The sequence below is a fragment of the Oryctolagus cuniculus genome, chromosome 14 (assembly GCF_964237555.1).
Source record: "Oryctolagus cuniculus chromosome 14, mOryCun1.1, whole genome shotgun sequence".
Taxonomy (NCBI): domain Eukaryota; kingdom Metazoa; phylum Chordata; class Mammalia; order Lagomorpha; family Leporidae; genus Oryctolagus; species Oryctolagus cuniculus.
Genome location: NC_091445.1, coordinates 86459484 through 86487420, shown reverse-complemented (window position 1 = coordinate 86487420; position 27937 = coordinate 86459484). Strand labels below are relative to the sequence as shown.

The window sequence follows — 27937 nt, the reverse complement described above, 5'->3', positions numbered from 1 at the left end:
CAGATTGAAGCCAGGAGTGAGGAGCTTCATCCAGTTCTCCCACTTGGGTGTAGGGGTCCAAGTACTTGGGCCATCCTCCACTGCTTTCTCAGTCTTGTTACAAGGGAGCTGGAAGCAGCCAGGATTCCAACCAGCCACCTGTATGGGATGCCGGTGCTCTAGGTGTTGGCTTAACCCATTGATTGCATCACAGTGCCAGCTCCTGAACAGAATTTTTAAAAATGTATTTCAAAGAGCATGTTTCTGTCTGCGGATTCATTCCCCAAATCACTGAGTTTGTGTAAGGACCAAAGCTGGTACCAGGAACTCAGTCCAGATTTCACATGTGGGTGACAGGGGCCTAAGTATCTGAGCCATCACCTGCTATCTCCCAGGGACTGTATTAGCAGGAAGCTAGAGTCATGAGCCGGAAGCGGGATGGAGAACATTGATTTTATTTATTTATTTATTTATTTATTTATTTATTTATTTATTTATTTATGACAGGGGAGTGGACAGTGAGAGAGAGAGAGACAGAGAGAAAGGTCTTCCTTTACCGTTGGTTCACCCTCCAATGGCCGCCACGGCCGGCGCACCGCACTGATCCGAAGGCAGGAGCCACGTGCTTCTCCTGGTCTCCCATGGGGTGCAGGGCCCAAGCACTTGGGCCATCCTCCACTGCACTCCCGGGCCACAGCAGAGAACTGGCCTGGAAGAGGGGCAACTGGGACAGAATCCGGCACCCCAACCGGGACTAGAACCTGGTGTGCCGGCGCCGCTAGGTGGAGGATTAGCCTATTGAGCTGTGGCGCCAGCCGAGAACACTGATTTTTAAAAATGATTTCCACTGCTTAATTAACTGCTTTCCTGGCATAAAACCTACTCTGCTTGGATGTATTAATCTGTTTTATTTATTGCTGAATTTATCTTGCTAGAACTTTATTATGATTTTACATCTGTGTTTCTGAAATTTCTGTGATTTTCTTGTGATATCCTTATCAGGCTTTAATAAAAGGATAATACTAGCTTCATGAAATAACCTGAGAAATATCCTCTTATTTTCAAAAGAGTTGGTGTATAATTAGTGTTACATTTTTCTTTAAACGTCTATTTCAGTTCAGAGGTAGAGTTGTCTCAGCCTGTAGTTTTCCAGTAAACTGAATAAAAATTCAGAGATATTGAATAATAATTTTCTTCTGGGAAATTTTTTAACTACGAATTCAGTTTCTTAGATCTTGTCAGATTTTCTGTTTGTCTCAAAATCTCTCCATTTGTATCTTTCAAAAAATGTATCCATCTCATCTAATTTGTCAGATTTATAAACATAAAAGTTTTCTTAGCATTCTCTCTTTTTTTAAAACATTTATTTATTTTATTTGAAAGTCAGAGTTACAGAGAGGCAGAGAGCGAGAGAGAGAGAGAAAGGTCTTCATCTGCTGGTTCACTCCCTAAATGGCTACAACTGCTGGAGCTGGACCGATCTGAAGCCTGGGCCAGGAGCTTCTTCCAGGTCTCCCACATGGGTGCAGGGGCCTAAGTGCTTGGGCCATCCTCTACTGCTTTCCCAGACTATAGTAGAGAGCTGGATCAGAAGTGGAGCAGCCAGGACTTGAATCAGTGCTCACATGGGATGCTGGCACTGCAGGCTGTGGCTTTACCCACTACGCCACAGTGCTGGCCCCCTCATTCTCATTTTAAGATTTGTTATGATATTACCTCTTTCTTGATGTTGTGAATTTGTTTCTTCGTTTTTTTCCTTCTATTTCATTGATTTAATTTTTTTATTAGATTGTTTTTTGCAGTCTCTTTCCAGAAATTTTGATGTTTTTATTTTCAGTCAATTATAATATTTTACTTTCCTGTTGCTTCTTTGACTAATGGATTATCTAGAAGTATGCCGTTTGCAAAGTTTTCTAGATACTTTTCTATTATTTTTTTCTAATTTAATTTCATTATTAGATTACATTTAACATAAAATTAATGAGTACATTGAGATTTACATTCTTTTTTTAATAAAGATTTATTTATTTGAAAGGCAGAGTTACAGAGAGGCAAAGGCGGGGAGTGGGAGGAGTGAGTGGAGTGTGATCTTACATCCTCTGGTTCACTCCCCAAATGTTCACAATGGCCAGAGTGAGCCAGGAGTTTCTTTTGGCTCTCCCATGTGAGTTCAGGGGCCGAAGCACTTGGCCATCTTCTACTGCTTTCCCAGGGCATACCGGAGAGCTGGATTGGAAAAGGAGTAGCCAGCTGGGTCTCGAACCGGTGCCCGTATGGGACTCCAGCATTGCAGATGGCAGCTTTACTCGCTATGTCACAGTGCTGCCCCCAAAATCTACATTCTTGATTTATCTTTTTTTTTTTTTTTTTTTTTAAGGTTTATCAATTTGAAAATTAGAGTTATGCAGAGAGAGGTCTTCCATCCACTGGCTCACTCCCCAACTGGCCTCAACGGCTGGAGCTGCGCCAATCCAAAGCCAAGAGCCAGGATCTCCTCCAGGTCTCCAACGCAGGTGCAAGGTTCCAGGGACTTGGGCCATCTTCTACCGCTTTCCTAGGCCACCGCAGAGAACTGTATCGGAGTGGAGCAGCTGGGACTTGAACCTGTGGCTATATGGGATGCCTGCACTGCAGGCAGTGGCTTTACTATCGCCACAGTGCTGGTCCTGATTTATCTTTTTTATTTGTCCTATAAAATCTCTGTTCCTGTTTTTTCTTTTCCCACTTTCTTAGATTGTATATTTTTGAAAATAGACCCATTTAAAATTGCTGTTGTCTTATTATTTCTTCTTTCTCTCCATAGTGGATTTAAGGTTTATAATATACATCTTTAATATATACTTATATATACTTTAATATACTTACTGATTTGATTTATAAAAGCTAATGGAGGGCCCGGCACAGTGGCGTAGTGGGTTAATACCCTGGCCTGAAGTGCTGGCATCCCATTTGGGTGCCGGTTCTAGTCTCGGCTGCTCCTCTTCTGATCCAGCTCTCTGCTATGGCCTGGGATAGCAGTGAGGATGGCCCAAGTGTTTGGGCCCCTGCAGCCATGTGGGAGACCCGGAAGAAGCTCCTGGCTTCGGATCGGCGCAGCTCCGGCAGTTGCGACCATCTGGGGAGTAAACCAGCGGATGGAACACCTCCCTGTCTCTACCTCTCTCTGTAACTCTGTCTTTCAAATAAATAAAATAAATCTTAAAAAAAAAGAAAAGCTAATGGAAACCTTTGGCTAATGCATTCCAGAAGCAAAAGGATACTACATAAAATCCAGTGTTCATTGTGATTCACTTTAGTGACATAGTCTTCTTATTCCTAAAATGCCTAAGACACATTCCTGTCTCACTTCCCTGGTGCTTATTATTTTCTCTTCCTAGAACATTATTTTGCTAGATAGTAACTTGGTTTAGATTTTTGTATTCTTTCTCTGTTCTTAAGATGTGACCTGATCGGAGCATTCTTTCTCTATCACACAACCTAAAGTAGCCATTTTTCAAGGCTTTACTCTTATTTTAGGTTATTTGTTCTTTGTGGCACTTAATCACTTGCTGGAGTTGTCAGGATTCCTCTTTTTGTTGTTTTGTTCACCTTTGCATCACTGCCTACTTTAGCAATGCCTAATAGTCAATAACTGATCAATCATTAATAAATAATGTTCATTTGTGTGTTTTATAATGTCCTTAGAAAAGAGACCTAATCTGTGTGATTATTAAAAACACAGCATTTGTGTTTCAGCATAAAATTAAAATATATTGCTTGCATATTCTTATATTTTTAAAATGGAATACTACCAGAAACTTAGTTTTGTATTTATCCTTTCAAATGCTTTCTGCTATGCTTTTTTAAAAAAAGCTATTAATTCCTAAACTGAAGTATACTAGCCCAATATGTAAACTTCACATCATTCAGAAATAAACTATATGATTAAAACTAAGCAATTAATTTGAATTATTTTGTTCTAGTTCCAAAAATTGCAGCATGATCTTGAAATGGTGCTATCTACTATTCAGTCAAAGAATGAAAAGTTAAAGGAAGACTTAAAAAGGTATATTTATGTTATAAGTAGTATTAATTGTTCATATATGTTGAGTTGGCATTTTAAAATTTTATCTGGCTAATTGTTTTGTTTTTCCATGTGTAAAGAGAGCAGCAGTGGTTGGATGAACAGCAACAGATAATGGAATCTCTTAATGTACTACACAGTGAATTGAAAAATCAGGTTGTGACATTTTCTGAATCAAGGTACTAATTTTGTGTTCCAAGTTTTTAAAATAAGAGAAAGTGTTTTCTTTTTTATCTTACATGAAATGTAGTTGAAAGAAGGTAAATTTTACCAGGAATCGTGATTCGTGCTCTGACTTTTGCCAACTGTTATTTACATGATGTTCTTTGTTCTTGTTAGTTTTCATTTTCTAAAAATTTGGGAGGCAGAGAGCTCACATCTGCTTGTTTACTCCCCAAATGCCCACAGTAGCCTAAATGGGGACAGGCTGAAGCTGTGAGCCAGAACTCAACCTGGGTCTCTTGTGTCAGTGGCAGGGAACCAACTCGTTCAGCCATCACCTACTGTCTCCTGGGGTGCACCGTTAGCAGGAAGCTGGTTTCAGGAGTGGAACTAGGACTCAATCTGGGCACCCTGATATGGGATGCAGAAGCTACAAGCCGCATCTTACTTGTCCAAATGCTTGTCCCTGTTGTATAACCTTTTGTTGTACCTTTAATTTCCCTACATGTTACATTAAAAATATTACTTTCATAAAGGTAGTTATTTGGTTTGAAGTTTCAGCAAAGTTTTCATCAACTTTATAAATAAGCAGATGCATGTGCATATTATTTTACATTAAATGTTTCCCTTAATGTTTTTAATTTATTAGAATCTTTACTGAGCTGAAAACTAAACTGCTTAATGTAAAAAAGTATAAGAAGAAACTCTTGATTACCTTGGGTGAGTTTCTAGAAGACCACTTTCCTCTGCCTGATGGAAGTGTTAAAAAGAAAAAGGTAAATTTTGGAGAAGACATTCATTTTGATAATCATATTTGAATTAGTTTAAGTAGGTCCAAAAGCAAATTTTCTTATATAGTTCAAATATAGACACACACACATGTGCAGAAGAAGTGTGCTATCATTATGTATTTATTGAAAAATTAGAAACTGCCTAGTTGTGCAATAAAATGTGATAAATACATTTTTTATATTATATATGTATGTTAGGATGATTCAGCTTTTAAAAGTAATGTATTGAACAACACAGGAGTTGATGAAATACTTACATTTTGCTGTTAGATGAATAAAACAGATCGCTAAACTGTAGAATCTAATTTTTATGAATAAATGTGTATCTGGGGGCTAGGATTGTAGGTGGGATTACTTTTGCTTTTAATTATTTTCCAAATTTTTCATGATGAATATATATAACTTTTTAAATCAGAATAATATTGTTTAAAATATGTTATTTTACCATAAGTTAATCACTATTTGGGTAGTACTTATGGTGAAATAAACATTTTCCAAAAAAGCAATTAACTATCTCATTTGGTGACAGAAAGATGATGACCAACTGCTTTAATTCCTTTTTTATGCATGATATAATATAAATAATGAAAATGTCTGAAGTTGGAATTGGCTTTGAAACAGTCATCAAAATGATTTCTCTATAATACCTATGTATAGTTTAATCACTTTTTGTCATAAAACCCTTGATGGTTCCCTATGGCGTGGCATCTATCCACACCTTAGAATAATGAATTTATACTCTGGGCTTTCAGTGTTTCTTCAACCTGATTTCCTTTGTTCTTTATCCATTTCGTCCACAAATCTAGTCAACTATTCTGCTATAGCTTCAGTAAATATGCCTTATACATCCTATTTCTTTTATCCAGAAAACCCTTCCTGTCTAATGAAGGTAGTAAATTCTTACTTTAAGATAACTCAAACATTTTTTGTGTGAAGCACTGTAAATTTAGGGGTCGGGGTCCTTTGTTAGCATTTGTCAAATGATTTTGTAATTATCATTTGTATCTCCCTCTTTCCTCGGATGCACTGTGAACTACTTGAAGTGTTTAATTCATCTTTGTATCTCTTATATCTGTGTATCTTTTATAGTATCCTCTGAGTTCGTTTTTTTCTTTTTAAAGATTTATTTATTTGAAAGGCTGAGTCAGAGAGGGAGAGTCAGAGAGAGAAAGAGAGCGAGTGAGTGAGCTCCCATCCCCTGGTTCACTCTCTAAATGCTTACTACTGCTGAACTAGTTGATAGTGAGCCAGGAGCTGGAAACAACGCAGGTCTCCCCCATGAGTGACAGGGACTCACCTAGTTACTTGAGCCGTCACCACTGGCCTCCAGGGTGTTTGCTGGCAGGAAGCTGGAATAAAGAGCCAGAGCCAGGAAACGAACCCAGGTATTGTGATGTGGGATAGGAGTCGTAAGCACCAGGCTAATTGCCCACTCCTTATCATCATATTTATATATATGTAGTATGCTTGGAAAAGGAGGAAAGGTTCTTCTTAACAGTGTGTTGTTTTTTTCTTCCCTCTTTCTTACCTGTAGGCTTTATGCTTGTTATAGACTGTCTCTTCCATTCTGTCCTTTGTTATTTATATTTCTTATTTATTTCTGAAGTTATTTATAGTCTTCTGTTGGCCATTTCATTAAGGTCATGATAGCTTGGCATTTAATCATCTTAATATTCTAACAACTCATTGGTTTATTTTCTGGCTTAAGTCTCCTCTATTTATCTCAGCTTTCTTTTTAAGCTTTTTAAGGGGTTTGAGACATCCTAAAAAAGAAGTGTTAATTACCGGAAGCCATCATATGTTCACTAAGTTGTATTTGCTAACTCACTTTTTAAAAATTAAATATAAGAATATCGATACATGGTATAAAATTATAAGTGTCTTTGTCTTTCTCTCTTTGGCCAACAGTAATACTGAATAATACTGTTAGTCTACAGACTGCCATAACAAAATACCACAGACTAGTTGGTTTCAATAACAGATACTTTTTTTTTTAAGATTTATTGTATTTATTTTGAAGAGTTAGAGGAGTTACAGAGAGAGAGGTAGAGACAGAGAGGTGTTCCATCCACTGGTTCACTCCCCAGAAGTCCACAGGTGCTGGAGCTGCGCCGATCAGGAGCCAGGAGCTTCTTGCAGGTTTCCCACGTGGGTGCAGGGGCCCAAAAACTTGGGCCATCCTCCACTGCGATCCCAGGCCATAGCAGAGAGCTGGATCAGAAGTGGAGCAGCCGGAACTAGAACTGGTGCCCATATGGGATGCCGGCACTTTAGGCTGGGACGTTAACCCGCTGCGCCACAGCACCAGCCCCCAGATACTTCTTTTGTAACAGTCTGGATACTAGAAGTCCAGGATCAAGATACTCTGGATTGGTATCTGGTGAGGTCTACAAACAAGAAAGCTAAAGACCATCAAAATTCCTCCATCAGATCATTGACACTATTTGAACCATCTTCCTAAACACATTGACTATAAAGATATGTCAACAGATGGAATGATGGAAGATATTGTACATGCTAATATAAATTGAATATTAAATGTAATTTTTATTTAAATTTGATAGAAAAAGTGATATTGAATTCAGATAAATATTTCTTTTTTACAAAAAAGATTTTATTTATCTGAAAGGCAGAGTGCCAGAGAAAAAGAGAAGAGACAGTGAGAAAGAGATTTTTTGGGGCTGGCACTGTCATGTGGTGGATAAAGCCGCCGCCTGCAGTGCATGCATCTTGTATGGGTGCCGGCTGCTCCACTTTTGTTCCAGCTCTCTGCTATGGCCTGGGAAAGCAGTAGAAGATGGCCCAGGTCCTTGGGCCCCTGCACGCATGTGGAAAGAACTAGAGGAAACTCCTGTCTCGGTTTCGGATTGGTGCAGCTTCGGCTGTTGCAGCCGACTCGGGGGGTGAACCAGCAGATGGAAGACCTCTCTCTTTCTCTGCCTCTCCTCTCTCTATGTAACTCTGACTTTTAAATAAATAAATAAATCATAAAAAAAAGATCATCTATCTGCTGGTTCACTCTTCAAATGGCCATGTTCAGCTGGGGATAGGCTAAGCCAAAGGCAGGAGCCGGGAATCCATCCAGGTCCCCCATGTGCTCTAGTCCTAGCACTTGAGCTATTCTTTTGTTTGTTTGCATGGCAGAGCTGTAGAGAGGCAGAGGCAAAGAGAGAGAGAGAGGTCTTCCTTCTGTTGGTTCACTCCCCAAGTGGCCATGACAGCAGGATCTGTGCTGATGCGAAGCCAGTAGCCAGGAGCTTCCAAGTCTCCCATGCAGGTGCAGGGGTCCAACGGAGGCAGGGGTCTAACTACTTGGGCCATCCTGTACTGCTTTCCCAGGCTATAGCAGAGAGCTGGATAGGAAGTAGAGTAGCCAGGACTTGAACCGGTGCCCATATTAGGTGCCGGCACTGTAGGCAGCGGCTTTAATGGCAACACCACCGTGCTGGCTCCATTGGGCTATTTTTTTCCAGGCAAATTAGCAGGGAGGTGGATTGGAAGCAGAGTAACTGGGACGTGAACCAGAGTTCTGATAGGAGATGCTGGCAGTGTAAGCAGCTGCTTTGTGTCACACCAGGGCCACATAAATATTTCTTTGTTTCAAATGGTTTTAGTTTGGGAGAGATCCCTCTGATATAAAGAAAACAAATCATAAAAAACTTAAAAGATTTTAAGATTTAACTTCATCTCTCAATTTTATGTTGTATTGACTTCCTGCTTTGTGTTAGTTTTACATTATACCATTTATGTTGTATGCTCAGAAAGTATCATTCATGTATATGTTTAGCCTTCATTCTATACTGTATTGGATTGATTGCTATTTTAATTATTGAATGATGAAAGTATTTTCTTTACCTGTATACTCAAAGGATAAATCTTCAGCACTTTATTTTTTTTTTAATTTATTTACTTGAAAGGCAGAGTTAGAAAGGGGAGAGAATACAGAGAGGGGGAGAGAGACAGAGAGAGAGAGATATCTTCCAACCGCTGGTTCACTCTCCAGATGGCCACAACTGCCAGGAAAGGCTGAAGCCAGAAGCCGGTAATTCCGTCCAGATCTCCCGCAGGAATGGCAGGAGCCCAAGTACTTGGGCCGTCTTCTGCTGCTTTCCTAGCTGCATTACTAGGGAACCGTATCAGAAGTGGAAATCTGGGACTCTTAACTGGCACCCATATGGGATGTCATCAACACTAGTAGGTTCTTAACCCACTGTTCCTCAAAACCAGCTCCATATTATTTTTTAAATCCTCAAGGTTTGGAAGACATTCCTTCATGTCTTAAAATGGAAAGTTCCTGGGAGAAGTCTGAGGCCAGATTATAGATAACTTGCTATTTTGGACTATGAAATGATGAACTTCATTTTCATTGACCTTTAGTTAATTTAAAATCAGTTTGTCACAGAATTGGTTATTCAGTATCAGTTTAACATTGAACAAGGCATGTTCTTTATGTGGCCAGATTTAGTTTACATTTCATGTATGAAAATTTTTTTATTATACCTAATGTTTATTGTATGTTGAAACTTTTTCCTTTCATTGTTTCATTTCCTCATGTTTTCCCTCTGTATTTCCTTTAATTGTCTCATTTATATTTTAATCTGTGCATTGCTTTTTGTTTATTAATTCTATATTTGTGTTGCTTTCACTAAAGTGAATCATATGCTTATTTTTACCACCACTCTTTTAATGTTTAATAAGAAAAAATTTTGAGATTTGATTTTACTGTATTTACTTCAGAATCATTTTTGGTTTTGTTAGTATTATTTTACTATGTCTTTGACATATTTGTATTTTCACCAAGTTTTATTAGGACTCCATGGCAATCCTTGGCTGGTATTTGAAAGGTACTAGGAGCTAGTATGGTATATGAGTATGTAATTAATTGAATGAATTTAATTGAAAACCTTCTGCGTAGAGCTACTGTTATAAGGAGGTCTCTAGCAGTTTACATTAGAGCCTTGTTAAGTGTTTTGGACAGTAATTTCAATAAGAAAGTAGAATACATGATTATCTATGTTTACAGCAGTATAAAACTGGGTAAGATAGTAAATATATTGGATAACAGAATTAATCCTGTATTTTTCAGGTGGCTAGGAACTAAGCCAAATAAAATAGGCAGATTTTTAGTAGAGATACAGAACATACTTCTTGGATTTAAAACATTTAGGGAGATATATCTTGGCTAGAAAAACACTTTGTCATTTTAGATGATAGTATACCCAGAAGTTACCAGGATGAAATGGTTGTCCAGTGCTGATGAAATTTTAAACCAATTATTAAAGTGAGCATTCTTTTCCCTTTGGTGATTTAATCACACTTATTTCATTGTGGAAGACTCAATTATTTTTGTATCTCTTCCTTTAATGATTTATCAAGAAGGTGTATTGGCAAATAGGTGAATTTCAGAAGATATATATATATATTTATATATTCATGTAATATCTACATCTCTTTAAGAATAAGACAAATTACAGCACATTCAGAGAACAACCATGGTATTGAAGGGTTTCAAATTATACATTTGGAAAATAATTGAAGTAACTCATGATAATTAATATGTAGACGACTTTTGGTCTTCTAATAGCTGTCATCAAATGTTTGAGGAAGTCTTGTGTGGAATTGGGACGAGACTTACTCTCCTTTGAGTTAACATGAGTAGCTATCAGCAGCTGTAGAAAGATGAGGGTGCTCTCTTGGAAGCTAGTTCCCCTGTCCTGACACTGCATGAATATACTCTGGAAGGTCATTTGTTTGGGGAAGTTTGTTGGGAAATTGAACATTAGACTTTCTTTTTATATGATTATATAATATATATAATGCAATTTATTTTATGTTTATGAATAGTTTGAATTATTTCTTCTAGTAATTACAAAATTTTCACAAAAATTGCAAAATTTTCATAAAAATTACAAAATTTACAGAAGATGTTCCAACTACATTTTTATGAATTTGACTTTAGTACAATAACATTTATTTTCATATTTCTTTTTAAATCACCGTATTATGAATGTTAGTTTGTACCCTTGAAGTTAAGAAATACTAACTTTAAAAATTTCATAATTAAGCCTAATATTCTGCCAGTAGCAGAATTGAAATGTTAATTTCTTTATTTTTCTCAAAGAAAAGCATTCAAGAATCAACTGCACAGCTGATAACACTACATGAAATATTAGAGGTAAGTTTTCTCTTTAGTTTGTCTTGAAGCTGTCTCATAGTCATTTTTGAATAGTTAAAGTCAGGCTTAAAAAGAAAAACTTTAATTTTTAAGGAATATGTCAATGTTTATTAAATATATAATAATTAAACTTTAGTTGAAAATTGGTGTCCATCTTCTCTACAGTATTAGGAAAAATATAATAATTTTAAAAATGAATATGAAATTAAAGTCTAACCTTCAATCTTTAAGAGATTTATTACAGATAAATGCCTGAAGTATTTTTAATGCTGCTATTTAATATTCATAGTGAAATCCTGTGCTGTTACATTGATAGAATCTTTAGTTGGAAGTTTTCTGCTCTATGTAAAAAATGTGAGTTTTAAGAGTCTTTCCTTAAAATGATAGATATTTCTACAGAATTTCCCTTAAATGAATGACATCAGTCACTTATTATTATAAGAACTGAGTAATTCCAACTCTTTCTGACATTTACTTTGCTTTGTAAGTATTCTTGTTTTTAAAAATCACTTTGAAATTGAACCAGATTATAAGGTATATTATTAATTACTTTAGAAATCTTGATAACGACAATTTGTGGCAAGTGTTTAAAGGTCTTTAGTAAATTTAGAAGAAAGAACAACTTCAGAAAACATGTTTCACTGTCATTTAATGAATTGGGAGCTAACGTCTCTTTTTTGTTCAATTAACCAATTTTTGTGATTCAAGATATCTTAATACAAAATTTTATTGCTTTGAACAGCAAAATATAAATATTTGTTAGATTTATAATCTTTAAACATTTCTAGCTATTTCATCTTTTACTGAAATAAGGCTGTTTTTTCTCATTATAAATTTTTTCAATAGTTTTTCATTTGACAAATTTTGAAAGACATAAACTAGAAATTCAAATATAATTTTTAAACAGTGGGCTATAGGATACTGTATAAAACACAATTTGAAACCTAACTTTGTCTTTTAGATTCTCATTATCAGTATTAAAAATCATGAATACTTAAGCAGCAACTTGATGAAAAATAAAATGTAATATACATACTCATTTTAAATTTGAATTTTTTGTTTTTAACGATTTCTGGCATCTACTAGAATTTTAGTTAATACAATTAAAATTAGAAATGAAAAGAAATGATTTTATGTTGTACTAAAATGAATACTTACTACAAAGTAGAAATATATTTAATTCTTTATTGTGATGCCTAAGAAAAATGAGTCCAAAAGTTTTTTCCCCAAGATGTGGGTCTTGAAGTAGGTAAAGTTAATGCTAGTTGAAAATATTTTATCTGGAATTGTGATACTGGGCTAATATTGTGGTGCAGTGGCTTAAACTGCCACTTGGCAGTTCATCCCTTAATCAGAGTGCTAGTTTAAGTCTGTGGCTGCTCTGCTTCTGATCTAGCTCCCTGCTAATATGCCTGAGAAAGCAGTATTTGATAGTCCAAGTGTTTGAGTCCCTTCTACCTTCATGGGAGACCCAAAGTGAGATCTGGGCTCCTGGCTTTGGCCTGGCCCAGACCTGACTGATGCAGCCATTTGAGAAATAAACCAGTGGATGGAAGATATCTCTCTTTTTCTCTCCCTCTCTGTCTCTTTCCCTCCAACCTTCCCTCTTTCTCAGTTTCTGTCCCTCTCTCTTGCTCTCTGTCACTCTGCCTCTCAAATAAATAAATCTTTTTAAAGATGATTATGATATTGATATTATTATGAAATATGATTGCCATTAGAGCTTGGTGGGTTAATTTTATTCATTTCAGTGTACTTTATATTTGTGTAAATTATGTCTTTTCTGTGTTCCTTAAAATAAAAACATCTTTCAATTAAAGCTATAGCTTGGCAATTCAGATATAGTCTAATCCATGACCTGCTACTAATTTTTTGTTCCTTAACTTCTCTGAATTCTGATTTTTTAATTTGTGAAAACATTGTAAGGTAGCTGAGGAAAAAATATAGTAAAAATATTCACTATGTTTTATAAAGCATTAATATTTAAAGAATTGTAAATATTTTCTTGAAAAAAATGTTCTTAATGCCATTGGATTTGAGATAGACAGATGATTCTCATTCACATTAGCAACCTTCCCTAAATTTATTAGACTACCCTGTTTTTCAAGATAAGAACCAAATCATGTAGACCAATTTCTTAGACTGTAGTTTGGAAAATTAATACAGATTACACAAATCTTTTCAGTTTTGATTGTAACCCCTCAACATGTATGATTAAGAAATCAGAAGAACTGATGGGTGGTACAGTAAGCTGACACCCACAGTGCTGGGATCTCATCTTGGAGCACTGGTTCAAGTCCCAGCTGCTCTGCCTTCCATCTGTTTCCCTGCTAATGCTCCTGGTAAGGCAGTGGATGATGGCTCAAATGAGACCTGAGTGGAATTCTTGGCTTCCGGCTTTGGCTTGGCACAGCCATGGTGTTGCAGCCATTTGGGAAATAAGCCAACAGATGGAAGATCTTTTTCTGTGTCATTCTTTCAAATAAGTAAGTAAATATATAAATAAATAAATAAGACTTTAAAAAAAATCAGAGATATTCGGGGTGGGTAATGTGGAGCAGCAGGTTAAGCTGCAACTTGGGATGCCTGCATCCCATTTCAGAGTGCCTGGTTTTGGGCTTGGATTCTAACCCAGCTTCCTGCTAACGTGCTTGAGAGGCAGCAGATGATGGAAATGGAAATTTATTGGAAATGCAGAGTTAAAGAGAAGGATAGACAGAAGGAGAGGTCTTCCATCTGTTGGTTCACAGTGGCCACAGTGGCCAAAGCTGGGCCAGACTGAAGCCAGGAGCCAGGAGCTTTATCCTTGTCTCCCAAGTGGGTTGCAGGGGCCCAAGTACTCTTTTCCCAGGCACAGTAACATGGAACCGGATTGAAAGTGGAGCAGGCCGGCGCCGCGGCTCACTAGGCTAATCCTCCGCCTAGCGGCGCCGGCACATCGGGTTCTAGTCCCGGTCGGGGCGCCGGATTCTGTCCCGGTTGCCCCTCTTCCAGGCCAGCTCTCTGCTGTGGCCAGGGAGTTCAGTGGAGGATGGCCCAGGTGCTTGGGCCCTGCACCCCATTGGAGACCAGGAAAAGCACCTGGCTCCTGGCTCCTGCCATCGGATCAGCGCGGTGCGCCGGCCGCAGCGCGCCGGCCGCGGCGGCCATTGGAGGGTGAACCAACGGCAAAGGAAGACCTTTCTCTCTGTCTCTCTCTCTCACTGTCCACTCTGCCTGTCAAAAAAAAAAATTAAAAAAAAAAAAAAAAAAAAAGAAAGTGGAGCAGCCAGGAATGGAATTGGCACCCATGCAGGATGCCTGCATCACAAGTGGCAGCTTAATCTGCTGTCCCATGCCAGCCTCTGCTTTAAAGATTTACCAGAAGAATAGATGTTTTGGGAGAGGGCAGAAGTGATGATTTTGTCCTACTTTTGTCCTAAATATACAGCAGACTTGCTTTCTTTTGAGTTTTATACATATTTTGTAGAATGTTGATTTTTTCAAACTATTTTTTATGTAAGAAATTATTAATGTTAAGAAAAGGGATTTTTAAATGTTTTCTATCACATTTTAGGAAATATTTTTAAGATAAAGTGCAGACATTCATTTTAAGGCTTTTCTCATTCTTTAAAACAGTTAAGTTAGTAAATAAAAATTATGACATAAACAGTTATTCAAGGAGAAAAGAAAACATTCTTTGGTGGAAACCTCTCTGTTTAATTATAGCTGTAACAAAATACATTTTAAATGATTTTTTTCTAGACTCTTATAAATAGATTATTTGATGTTCCACATGATCCATATGTCAAAATTAGTGATTCCTTTTGGCCTCCTTATATTGAACTGCTGCTGCGTAATGGAATTGCCTTGAGACATCCAGAAGATCCAACCCAAATAAGATTAGAAGCCTTCCATCAGTAATAGAATGGTCTCTTTAACATAGTAAAGATTCTTGTCATTCACTGATAATAGAAACACAGGACATTTCTATAAAGAATATTATTTGCAAGTGGAAACACATAGTCCATCTTCCTTTTATCCTTAAATGATACATGCTGCCACCCATTACTCATTGTTAAATGGTCCTTGCTTAGTGCTTTGGCGTTTTAAACTGTATGGGCAAAATTGTAAATAAAAAATATCCTAGACTCATAAAACATTTAATATGCTTTATATCATGCAATATTCTTCAGAAAATCTTTGTTAATTTATGATATTGCTAATGTAATATTTTTCTTTTAAAATTTATGTGTGGATTTTGAGCTCTACCTGGTACTTAACTCCTTTATATTTAGCAGTTGTAATGCAAAAGTGATTTAATTTGCAGATGGTTTTTAAGTTTGAGTAATATTTGTAGAAGGCTACATAATTTTAAATATTTAGTAAATTTGTTTCATGTCTACTGCTTTTTTTTCTACATTTGTTAAAAATTGAAATTTAAAGAGATAATGGGTAAAGATAGCCTAAAAACTGTATTTTAATGTATATTGTATCTCAAATGACATAAATTAATCCACTCTTGATTCTACTAATTATTACCAACAAAATTATGTTCATAATGTTTTGTTAATTTTCTGTAAATAAAATTCTAAATATCTCTAACTATTGTGTAGACTATTTTTTAAAATGGAAAAGACATTTCTAAGGTAGATTAATTAAGATATCACATGGGACACATTCAGGATTACGTACACTCTAACAGAGAATTATAAACCTGTTTAATATCATTTGTTTTCTAACAAATTTGTATGTACTTTTTTTTTTTTTTTTTTTTGACAGGCAGAGTTAGACAGTGAGAGAGAGAAAGACAGAGAGAAAGGTCTTCCTTTCCAATAGTTCACTCCTCAAATGGCTGTTATTACCGGTGCGCTGCACCGATCCGAAGCCAGAAGCCAGGTGCTTCCTCCTGGTCTCCCATGCGGGTGCAGGGCCCAAGCACTTGGGCCATCCTCCACTGCACTCCCGGGCCACAGCAGAGAGCTGGACTGGAAGAGGAACAACTGGGACAGAATCCGGTGCCCCAACCGGGACTAGAACCCTGGGGTGCCAGCGCAGCAGGTGGTGGATTAGCCTACGGAGCCGTGGCGCCGGTCTGTATGTACTTTTATACTTGAACATGCTTTCTGTTATGTGAAGGATCTTTGAAGAGTTGATGGAAATGCAGTTTATAAAAAACTATATGTGAAACCAGCGCCATGGCTCAATAGGCCAATCCTCTGCCTGCAGCACCGGCACACCGGGTTCTAGTCCCGGTCAGGGTGCCGGATTCTGTCCTGGTCGCTCCTTTTCCAGTCCAGCTCTCTGCTGTGGTCCAGGAAGGCAGTGGAGGATGGCCCAGGTCCTTGGGCTCTGCACCTGCATGGGAGACCAGGAGAAGCACCTGGCTCCTGGCTTCAGATCGGCATGGTGCGCCGGCCGCAGTGTCCTTAGGGGTGAACCAACGGCAAAGGTAGACCTTTCTCTCTGTCTCTCTCTCTCACTGTCCACTCTGCCTGTCAAAAAAAAAAAAAAAAAAAAGAAACAAAAATTATATGTGTGTCGCTCCCCCATTCGCAGAGGAACGACACAGGACCCTGCGCTGTTCTTTTGTCTGCTCGGCCCTCCCCGGGTTTGCTGCTGGTTCTTCCTGGGTTGGCTGCCGACCCCTCCAGATGTTCCTGGTGCATGTTGTCTCTCTCCTCTTTTATAGTCCTCTTCCACCAATCCCAACTCTGCTACCCACACACCAAGCACGCTGCTCTCCTCCAATCAGGAGCAGCTCCTGCAGTTTATTGGTCGAACTGGAGGCAGCTGTGTAGAAGCTGTTTACTCCTCTCCCAGCACCACATTGTGGGAGAGCAGATGCATAGAATAAGTCTTAATTCCAGTAACTTAGTCTAGTCCGAGTTGCTCCCCACATAAGTGGATTTCAAAATATTTTGCATCAAAACAAATTTATCTTCTAATTACATTTTCCATGAGGTTTTTTTTTTTTTAAGTTTTATATGTTTGTTTTGAAAGGCAAAGTTACAGAGAGAGAAGAGACGTCAAGAGAGATCTTCATTCACTTGTCACAATGGATAGGGCTAGGCCAGGGTGAAGTCAGGAGCCAAGAACATTGTCTGTGTCTCCTGTGTACTTGGGCCATCCTCTCTTGCTTTCCCAGGCACATTAGCAGGGAGCTGGATTAGAAATGGAGCAATCATGACTCAAAACAGCACCCATGTGAGGTGCCAGTGTCCTATCTGGTGGCTTAACCCACTGTGCAACACTGGCCTTTCTCATGAACTTTTTGATGTACCTTATATATCATCAAGTTTTTTGCCTGTCTGAATTACTTTTCATCATTTTTAAAGTAAGCAAATGATAGTCTACATATACCATGTCCTTCTGTAGAGAACAGAAATACTGTTATATTTTAAAGAATATAACTTTAAGGGAAAGATGATATAGAAAGTCCCTTCCTGGAATACTCCAAGTGGTCATCAAAGGAGTGAGCAATTTTTTTTATTTTTCAAGATACTGGAGGCACAAGAAATGGTTTTGGTAGTATAAGCCTGATAGTAATTCTTTAAAGGAGATGCCACTGTTGTATATGAAGTCCTCTGTGTTACAGATTACAGAAAGGATTGACAAAGCTGTTATACAATTTTCTCAATTTACATGGTAAGTTTTTGTTTTACATGATGATTTCATCCTGCTTTTATTCATTAATGAATATTTCTTGCAATAGCAAGATTTCTTGATCACTTTTGATCTTATAAACAAAATAAATTGATAGAATTAACTTACCAGACTTTGTGTGATACAGTAAAAGCATTGCTAAAAGAATTTATGGAGTTTAAGGCATCTATTAGAAAACACAAGAGACCTAAAATCAATAATCATCCATCATAGGAAATTAGAAAAAGGAGAACAAGTTAATCCAAAGTAAGAAGAAATGAAATCACAGAGGAAATTAATTAAACTGAAAACAGGAAAATGAAGAAATTCAGAGAAACCAGAGTGAAATTCAATGAAAATAAAAGTAATAAATCTTGCCTCACTGACAGAGAAAGAAGACAAACCTATTAATACCAGAATTCGTGAAAAGTGCCGTCACTATTGATTATATGAACATTGAAAGGATAATAAAGAGATGTTGTGAACAATTCTATACCCACAGATTTGATATACTTAGATGAAGTAAACCAAATCTGTGAGAGATGTAATTAATAAACGTGCAGGAGAAATAACTACTATATACCAGGCTTTATAAAATAAACAGTGAGCTTCCAAATTAAAATATTGGTCCAAAATAGTTTTCTTTTTCTCTCTTTCCTTCCTTCTTTTTCTCCCTCCCTTCATTCCTTCCCACTATTACTTCCTCCCTCCCTCCCTTTCTATTTATTTAGTCATTTGTTTATTTACTTGAAAGAGTTATAAAGAGTAGGAGAGACAGAGAGCTCCTCCACTGGTTCACTCTCCAAATGGCCTCAATAGTCAGGGCTGGGCCAGGCCAAAACCAGGCCCCAGGAACTCCTGGATGGCAGGGACACAGGTTCTTGAGATACCATCTTCTGCCTTCCCAGGTGTATAACCAAGGGGCTGGATCAGAAGCAGAGCAACTGAAAATTGAACCGGTGCCCATATGAGATGCTTGGCATTGTGGGTGGTGGCTTAACCTGCTCCACCACAAGGCTGCCTCCACCACAGACGGTTTCACCAAGTGAATTCTACCCAATATTCATGGATTATGTGATGCCAGTTTTGCACAATCTGTTCCAGAAAATAGAAGCAGAGGAAACACTTTGTAACTAATTCTGTGAGGCCAGCATTATTCTGATACCGAAAGTAGATAGGAAAGAGCAACAACAGTTTTATCAACACAACTCAGAAGTCATCAACAAGATATTAGAAAATTGATCCAATAATGTACAAAAAAGACTATACTATAGCCAAACAGCATTTATTCTGGTATGCAGAGCTGGTTTGGCATTCAAAAATATGATCTGGGGTCAGCACTGTTGTGTAGCAGGTAAAGCCACCGTCTGCAGGGCTGGCATCTCATATGGCCGCCAGTTCTAGACCCAGCTGCTCCACTTCTGATCCAGCGCTCTGCTGTGGCTGGGAAAGCAGTAGAGGATGGCCCAAGTGTTTGGGCCCCTGCTCACGCATGGGAGACCTGGAAGAAGCTCCTGCCTCCTGGCTTCGGACTGGCCCAGCTTTGGCTATTGCAGCCATTTAGGGAGTGAACCAGCGGATGGAAGATCTCTCTGTCTCTGCCTCTCTGTAATTCTGCCTTTTAAATAAATAAATAAATCTTTAAAAAAAAAAAATATATATATATATAATCTATCATATGAGCAGACAAAAGCAGAAAAATCATAAGATTATACCAATAAATGAAAAAGAGACTTTTGCTGAAATCAAACCTCCATTCATTTTTAAAACAAAAACTCAGCAAATTAGGAATATAAGGGAACTTCCTCAATTTGATAAAGCATTATCTACAAAAACCCCACAGTTCACCTAGAAAAACAAGAGGCAAACAAAACCCAAAGTTAGGAAGAAAGAAAAAATTAGAGAATAAATAGATACAAAAGCTCAGCAAATTGGAGAACTATTTTTTTTAAAAAAGAACAGTTGATACACTATCAGCTCAACTAACCAAAATAAATAAAAATTAAAAGAGAAGGATGAAATTAATAAAATCAGAGATGAAAAAGGAGATGTTACAACAGATACCACAGAAAAGATCATCAGAAATTTATCAGCTATATGCCAACAAATTGAAAAATCTATAAGAAATGGATAGATTTCTGGACACATGGAATCTTCCAAAAATGAGTCACTAAGACTTGGAAAACCTAATAGACCCATAGTCAAGATGGAGACTGAATCAGTAATAAAGACTCTCCCTACAAAGAGAAACCTATGGCCAGATGGCTTCACTGTTGAATTATACCAAACTTTTAAAGAGGAACTAATTCCATTCTCAAACTATTCAAAAATAATTGAAAGGGAGGGAATCCTCCCAAACTCTATGAGGCCAGCATCACCTTAATCCCAAAAACAGGAAAAGATGCAACAAAGAAATATAGACCAATATCTCTGATTATCATAGATGCACAAATATTCAACAGAATACTAGCTAATAGAGTCCAAGAAAACATTACAAAGATAATTTACCTGAACCAAGTAGGATTGATCCCTGGTATGGAGGATAGTTCAACATACCTAAATCAATAATGTGCAGGAAAGGAAGCACTTCAGAAAGTGAAGAGGCAACTGACAGAATGGGAGAAAATATTTGAAAAATATTTAACTGATAAAGGATTAATATCCAGGATCTTTAAAGAGCTCAAGAAACTCAACAACAAGAAAACAAACAATTCAGTTAAGAAATGGGCAAAGGACATGAACAAGCATTTTTTCAAAAGGTGAAGTACAAATTGCTAACAGACACATGAAAATATGCTCAGGATCTCTAGCAATCAGGGAAATGCAAATAAAAGTTTTATTACCCCAGTTAAAATGGGCATTACTCAAAAATCAAAAAATAACTGCTGGTGAGGATGTGAGGAAAAAGGTACTCTAATCTGTTGGTGGGAAGGTAAAGTAGTACAGCCATTGTGGAAGACAGTATGGAGAGTCCTCAGAGATCTGAAAATAGATCTACCACATGACCCAGCCATCCCAGTTCTGGGAATTTACCCAAGAGAAAAGAAATCAGCATATGAAAGTTATTTGTACCCCGCATTGATTGCAGCTTCATAATAGCTAAGATGGAATCAACCCAATGTTGGTCTACTGATGACCGGATAGAATAAATGTGGTATATATACACCATGGAATACTACTCAGCCATAAAAAAGGATGAATGCTTTCTTTTGTAACAAAATGGATGGAATTGGAAATGATTATGCTTGTTGAAATAAGCCAGTCCCCCAAAAGACAAATATCATATGTATTCTATAGAATACAAAGAAATGTATAGGAACAAAATGGACATCTTGTGATTTGATTTTTCTTTAGGTCCTTATTTATATGCCTACAAAACTGTGGTCTTTATACTTTTTTCTTGTTGAATATCATGGTATAATAAAGTTATAAAAATTAAAAATTTATATAGAATTAAAAAAATAAGTAAAATAGATGAATATAACATTTTTAAAATAAGCCCACAATTCTTGGTTGGAAAATTAGATGGTTTTCCTCTAAAATCAAGACCATGGCAAAGATGTCCCTTCTCATCATTTCTATTTACCGTCATAGTGGATATTCTTGCTCTTGCAATAATACAAAATCACATAATTAACAAAAAGTAGAATGGAATAGAGGACCCAGATGAATCCACAATTTTATAGCCAACTGATTATCAAGAAAGGTACCAAATACACCCACTGGAGAAAAGGTGATCATTTCTATTAATGGTGCTGGAAAAACTGGATGTTCATGTATAAAAGAATGAACCTAGATTCCTATCACATCAAGCACAAAAGTAAAAATAAAAATGTATCAAAGACAGATATTATACCTGAAACTATGAAACTACTAGAAGAAAACAGAGGAAAAGTCCTATGATATTGTTCTGAGCATAGGCTTTTTTGGTTACCACCCTAAATGTTCAGGCAATAAAAGCAAAAAACAACAAAGAAGGCAAATTGAAAAGCTCCTGCAGAGCAAAAGAATCCATGTCAGAATATTCACAAAGTACTCATCCAACAAATAATATATAGAATATACAAGGAATTCAATAGCAAACAGATACATAACTTAATCCAACTAAAAGATAAGCAAATATCCTAAATAGATGTTTCTTGATATATTTAATGTTCCAAAGAGTATCAGAAAAAATGCGCAACATCACTAAACATCAGGAAAATGCAAATAAAAACCACAATAGATATCTCATTTAGTTAGAATGGTTGTTACTAAAAAGACAAAAATTAAATCCTGGTGAGAATATGGAGAAAGGGGGACTCATACACTGTAAGGAATGTAAATTAGTAAAAATATTGAAGTATGAAAAAGCTAGAAATAGACCTCCCACATTTTTTAGCAATCCCCCTACTGGATACATATCCAAAGGAAATAAAATTAGTGTCTAAAAATGACATCAGCACTCATGTTTTTTGCAACACTATTCACAATAGCCTATCTAGGTATCTATTGATGCATGGATGGATAAAGAAAATGTGGTCTATAAACAAAATGGAATACTCTCCGGCCATAAAAAGGAATGATGTTTTATCATTGTAGAAACATGGATGGAACCATGGACATTATGTTAAGTGAAATAGGTCAGGCACAGAAAGAGAAATACCTCATGTTCTTTGTAAATGTGGAAGTTGAAAAGTTGATTTCATAGAGGTAGAAAAAAGAATAGTAGTTTTCGGGGGAGTGGCACAGATAACATGTCAAGGCAGTGGGAAAGTCGTCAATGGGTAAAGGGGTACGGTTGGATAAGAGGAATGGCTTCTAATTTTCTAAGATAACTGGTCAGAAAAACTAGTTATGTATTTCTTTTTATATATTTAATTTTAATTTTTGTTTTTAAGATATTTAATGTGACTTATAGCTAAAATTCCAAGAACTTAATGATATTCCCATCCTCCTTCCCTTTATGCCAGTACCACGCTGTTATAATTAGTATAGGTTTGTTGTATGCTTTTTGGACAGGCAGAGTTAGTGAGAGAGAAAGACAGAGAGAAAGGTCTTCGTTGGTTCACCCCCCCTAATGGCCGCCACAGCCGGCCAGGAGCCAGATGCTTCCTCCTGGTCTCCCATGCGGGTGCAGGGCCCAAGCACTTGGGCCATCCTCCACTGCCCTCCTGGGCCACAGCAGAGAGCTGGACTGGAAGAGGAGCAACTGGGACAGAATCCGGAGCCCCAACTGGGACTAGAACCTGGGGTGCCGGTGCCACAGGCAGAGGATTAGCCTAGTGAGCCAAGGCGCCGGCCTGTTGTATGCTTTGAAATCAGGGACTGTGATGCCTCCAGCTCGGTTTTTCTTGCTCAAGATCATTTTGGTTATTCAGGGTCTTTTGTGATTCCAGATCAATTTTAGGATTGTTTTTTCTAACTCTATGAGGAATGCCATTGGTGTTTTGATAGGGATTTCATTGAATCTGTAGATTGCTTTAGGTAGTATAGACATTTTAATGATATTGATTGTTTTGATCCATGAGCAAGGAATATGCTTCCTTTTTTTGTGTCTTTCATTTTTTTCATCAATGTGTGATAATTTTCATCATAGAGATCTTTCACTTCTTTGGTTAAATTTATTCTAAATATTTGTTTTTGTGGCCATTGTGAATGGAATTTCTCTCTTGAAGGAAAAGAAAGAAAGAAAGAGAGAAGGGAAGGAAAAGAAAGAGAAAGAGAGAAAGGAAGGAAAAGAAAGAGTAAGAAAGAGAGGAAGGAAAAGAAAGGAAGGAAGGAAAGAAAAAGAAAGAGAAAGGAGGAAAAGAAAGAGAAAGAGGAAAGAAAAGAAAAAGAGAAAAGAAAGAAAAAGAGAAAGGAAAGAAAGAGAAAGGAAAAGAAAGAAAGGAAGGAAGGAAAAGAAAGAAAGGAAAAGAAAGAGAAAGAGAGAAAGGAAGAAAAAGAAGGAAAGAGAAAGAAAGGAAGGAAAAGAAAGAAAGAGAGAAAGAGGAAGGCAGGCAGGCAGGCAAGGAGGGAGGGAGAGGTCTCCATTTACTGGTTCCCTCACTAGATGGCCACAGCTGCAGGAGCTGTGCCCATCCAAAGTCAGAAGCCAGGAGCTTCTAGCTCTCCCATGCAGATAGAGTGGCCCAAAGACTTGGGATGCTGGCACTGCAGGCGGCAGTTTTACCTGCTAGTCACAGCGCCAGCCCCTCCAATTTTTTGATCTAGGCACTGATTGCTATATGCTTCCCTCTTTTTTTTTTTTTTTTTTTTTTTTAGATTTATTTATTCATTTGAAAGTCAGAATTACAGAGAGGCAGAGGCACACACACAAATACACACAGAAAGAGACACACACAGAGAGAGATAAAGAGAGAGAGAGAGACTGTTTCATTCCCTGGTTCACTCCCCAAATGGCTACAATGGCTGGAGCTGGGCAGAGCTGAAGCCAGCAGCCAAGTACTTCCACTTGATCCCCAATGTAGATGCAGGGGCCCACACACTTGAGCCATTTTCTACTGCCTTCCTAAGCTATTAGCAGAGAGCTGGATTGGAAGTGGAGCAAGTGGAACTCAAATCAGCACCCATATGGGATGCTAGCACCACAGGTAGTACCTTTACCTGCCACAGTGCCAGCCTGCACACTTCTCTCTTAATACTGCTTTTGTTGATTCCAGTCTTTTTTTTTTTTTTTTGACAGGCGGAGTTAGACAGTGAGAGAGAGAGACAGAGAGAAAGGTCTTCCTTTTTTCCATTGGTTCACCCCCCAAATGGCCAGCACACTGCGCCGATCCGAAGCCAGGTGCTTTTCCTGGTCTCCCATGCGGGTGCAGGGCCCAAGCACCTGGGCCATCCTCCACTGCACCCCTGGGCCACAGCAGAGAGCTGGACTGGAAGAGGAGCAACCGGGACAGAATCTGGTGCCCCAACCGGGACTAGAACCCAGGGTTCTGGTGCCACAGGTGGAGGATTAGCCAAGTGAGCCACGGCACTGGCTGATTCCCATAAGTTCTAATATATTGCATTGTCATGTTCGTTCATTTCAGAAATTTTTTGATATCTCTTTTGATTTCTTCTATGATCCACTGCTCATTCAGGAGCATGTTGTTCAGTCTCCACGTGTTTTCAAATATTCTAGAGATTCTTGAGTTGTTGATTTCCAGCTTCATTCTGTTGTGGTTGGAGAAGATGCATGGTATAATTCTGATGTTTTTGAATTTGCTGAAACTTGTTTTTTGCCTAGCATATGGTCTATCCCAGAGAACATTTTCATGCAGTGATGAGAAGAATGTGTATTCTGCAATTGTGGAATGAAAAGTTCTGTAGATACCAGTGAGGTCCATTTGGTCCATAGTGTTGATTAGCTCTGTTGTTTATTGATTTTTTTGTCTGGTTGATCAGTTTATTGATAGAAGTGCAGTGTTTAAGTCCCCTGTTATTAATGTATTGGAGTCTATGTCTCACTTTTGAAATGTTAACATTCTTTTAAATAACCAGGCTCCCAATAATTGGGTACATACACATTTATCATAATCACATCTTCTTGTTGAATTGATGTTTTAATCATTCCATAATGTTCTTCTCTGTCTTTTTTTTTTTTTTTAACAATTTTTGTGTTAAAGTCTATTTTCTTTGATAGTAGGATGGCTACAGCAGCTCTTTTTTGCTTTCTGTTAGCATGGAATATCTTTTTCCATCCTTTCACTTTCAATCTGTATGTATCTTTGTTTGTGAGGCATGTTTCTTGTAGGCAGCACATGGATGGTTTTTTTTTTTTTTTTTTTTTAATCCATTCAGCCAGTCTATATGTTTTAACTGGAGAATTGAGACTATTTACATTCAAGGTGACTATTGATAAATAATGACTCGGTCCTGCCATTTTCCCATTTCCATAAATATTCCTATTGTTTACTTTGGCTTTCCTTTGTACTTTTACTGGGAGTTTTCTTCCTTCACATTCTTTAATAATGATGACTATCTTTCTGTGTTTCTGTGTGTAGCACATCATCATGATTTATCCATAAAGCCAGAGGAGTGGTGACAAATTCTTTCGATTTCTGGTTGTTATGGCAAGTCTTTATTTCACCTTCATTCATAAATGAGAACTTTGCAGGGTTGGCTGTTGTTTTTTTTTCCCCTCTTAATTGTTGGACAGTGTCTTTCCATTCTCTTCTAGCCTGTAGGGTTTCTGATGAGAAGTCTGCTGTGAGTCTAATTGGAGATCTTCTGAAAGTAATCTGGCATTTCTCTTGTGCACATTTTAGAATATTTTCTTTATGTTTTACTGTGGGAAGTTTGACAATATGTTGTGATGAGGATCTTTTCTGCTCATATCTATTAGGAGTTCTATGTGCTTCTTGTACTTGGGAGTCCCTTTCTTTCTCCACATTAGGGAAGTTCACTGTAATTATTTCACTAAATAGGCCTCCTAATCCATTCACTCTTTCCACGCCTTCAGGAATTACTAGGACCTGTATTGGGTCATTTAATAGTATCCCATAAATCTCCAATACTGTTTTTAATTTTTCTAATTTCTTTTTGATCTGACAGAGATTTCCAGAGTTTTTTTTTTCTAACTTGGATATTCTTTCTTCTGTCTCACTGAGTCTGTTGTTAAGGCTTTCCACCACATTTTTTACTTGATCTATTTAAATAAAATAGATTTGTTTAATAATATTTCTAATATTTCTGTTTGGTTTCTCTCTAAAATCTCAATATCGGGCTGGCGCCATGGCTCACTAGGCTAATCCTCCACCTGTGACACTAGCACCCTGGGTTCTAGTCCCAGTTGGGGCACCAGATTCTGTCCCGGTTCTCCTCTTCCAGTCCAGTTCTCTGCTGTGGCCCAGGGGTGCAGTGGAGGATGGCCCAGATCCTTGGGCCCTACACCCGCATAGGAGACCGGAGAAGCACCTGGCTCCTGGCTTCGGATCAGCGCTGCTCCGGTCATGCCGTAGCGGCCACTTGGGGGGTGAACCAATGGCAAAAGGAAGACCTTTCTCTCTGTCTCTCTCACTGTCCACTCTGCCTGTCAAAAAAAAAAAAAAAAAAAAAAAAGAAAGGAAAAAAATATCAATTTCATGGGAAAAATTTTCATTCATGTTATGTATGGATTTCTTTGATTTGTGGATTTGCTTCTGGTTGCTTCTCAGTAATCCTGTGATTAATCTTTTGAATTCTGTTTTAGACATTTGACCAATCATGTTCACATTCTAACCTTGAATTGTTGTTTTGCTTTTACAAGATCATGTTGTCTTCCTTAATATTGTTTTTTTTTTTTTTTGCCTCTGATAAATATTTGTTTAAGAAAACTGGTAAAATGTGTAGCATTTCAGAGAATATACTACCACATGGGAAAATGTACAATTTATAAACAAGGAAATGCAATTTTTAAACAATATTGAGAAATCACACATCTCTTAATTAAAAAGATTAGGACTAGTGGGACACTCTAAGGGAGAAACAAGTTACTTACGAGCTTGCTATGGGCATGGCATCAATTAGTCTACCTGGAAAGGCTGCTACAGATAAAACCATTCACATTTCTGGATCTGGTGATTCTATTTTTAGGCTTCTGACTCAAATAAATAATTTAAGAGGAGAAAAGAGTAATATAAACAAAAATATTCATAAAAATACAAATAACATGAATATGTACTAATATGGAAATGGATAAATCATGATGATATATTTACACAAAGGAACAGTTTATATTTATTTTAAATGACAACTATGCAGTTTAGGTAACACACAGACATTTATTAGAAATTATCTTGGATGGCCAGCGCCGCGGCTCACTAGGCTAATGCTCCGCCTAGCGGCGCCGGCACACCGGGTTCTAGTCCCGGTCGGGGCGCCGGATTCTGTCCCGGTTGCCCCTCTTCCAGGCCAGCTCTCTGCTGTGGCCAGGGAGTGCAGTGGAGGATGGCCCAGGTGCTTGGGCCCTGCACCCCATGGGAGACCAGGAAAAGCACCTGGCTCCTGGCTCCTGCCATCGGATCAGCGCGGTGCGCCGGCCGCAGCGCGCTGGCCGTGGCGGCCATTGGAGGGTGAACCAACGGCAAAAGGAAGACCTTTCTCTCTGTCTCTCTCTCTCACTGTCCACTCTGCCTGTCAAAAAAAAAAAAAAAGAAATTATCTTGGATGAAAAAAGAATACCACAAGAATACCACATAC

At 37.8% G+C, this 27937-nt stretch overlaps 1 protein-coding gene across 13 annotated transcripts in view; it reads left to right on the top strand.

The window, feature by feature from the left end:
- The window catches only part of CENPK (centromere protein K), an 80437-nt gene that overhangs the window by 33089 nt on the left and 19411 nt on the right, over positions 1 to 27937 (top strand). For 10 of the 13 annotated variants that reach the window (XM_070056766.1, XM_008262269.4, XM_051853719.2 and 7 more), the window contains 5 exons: positions 3942 to 4024; positions 4123 to 4221; positions 4854 to 4980; positions 11117 to 11170; positions 14915 to 15754. In XM_070056766.1, the coding sequence (XP_069912867.1) occupies positions 3942 to 4024; positions 4123 to 4221; positions 4854 to 4980; positions 11117 to 11170; positions 14915 to 15073 (522 nt within the window). In that variant the 3' untranslated portion in view covers positions 15074 to 15754. Of the gene's footprint in view, positions 1 to 3941; positions 4025 to 4122; positions 4222 to 4853; positions 4981 to 11116; positions 11171 to 14914; positions 15755 to 27937 lie in introns of those variants that run through there. The other 3 variants (XR_011382066.1, XM_070056767.1, XM_070056765.1) reach the window with 1 other exon arrangement.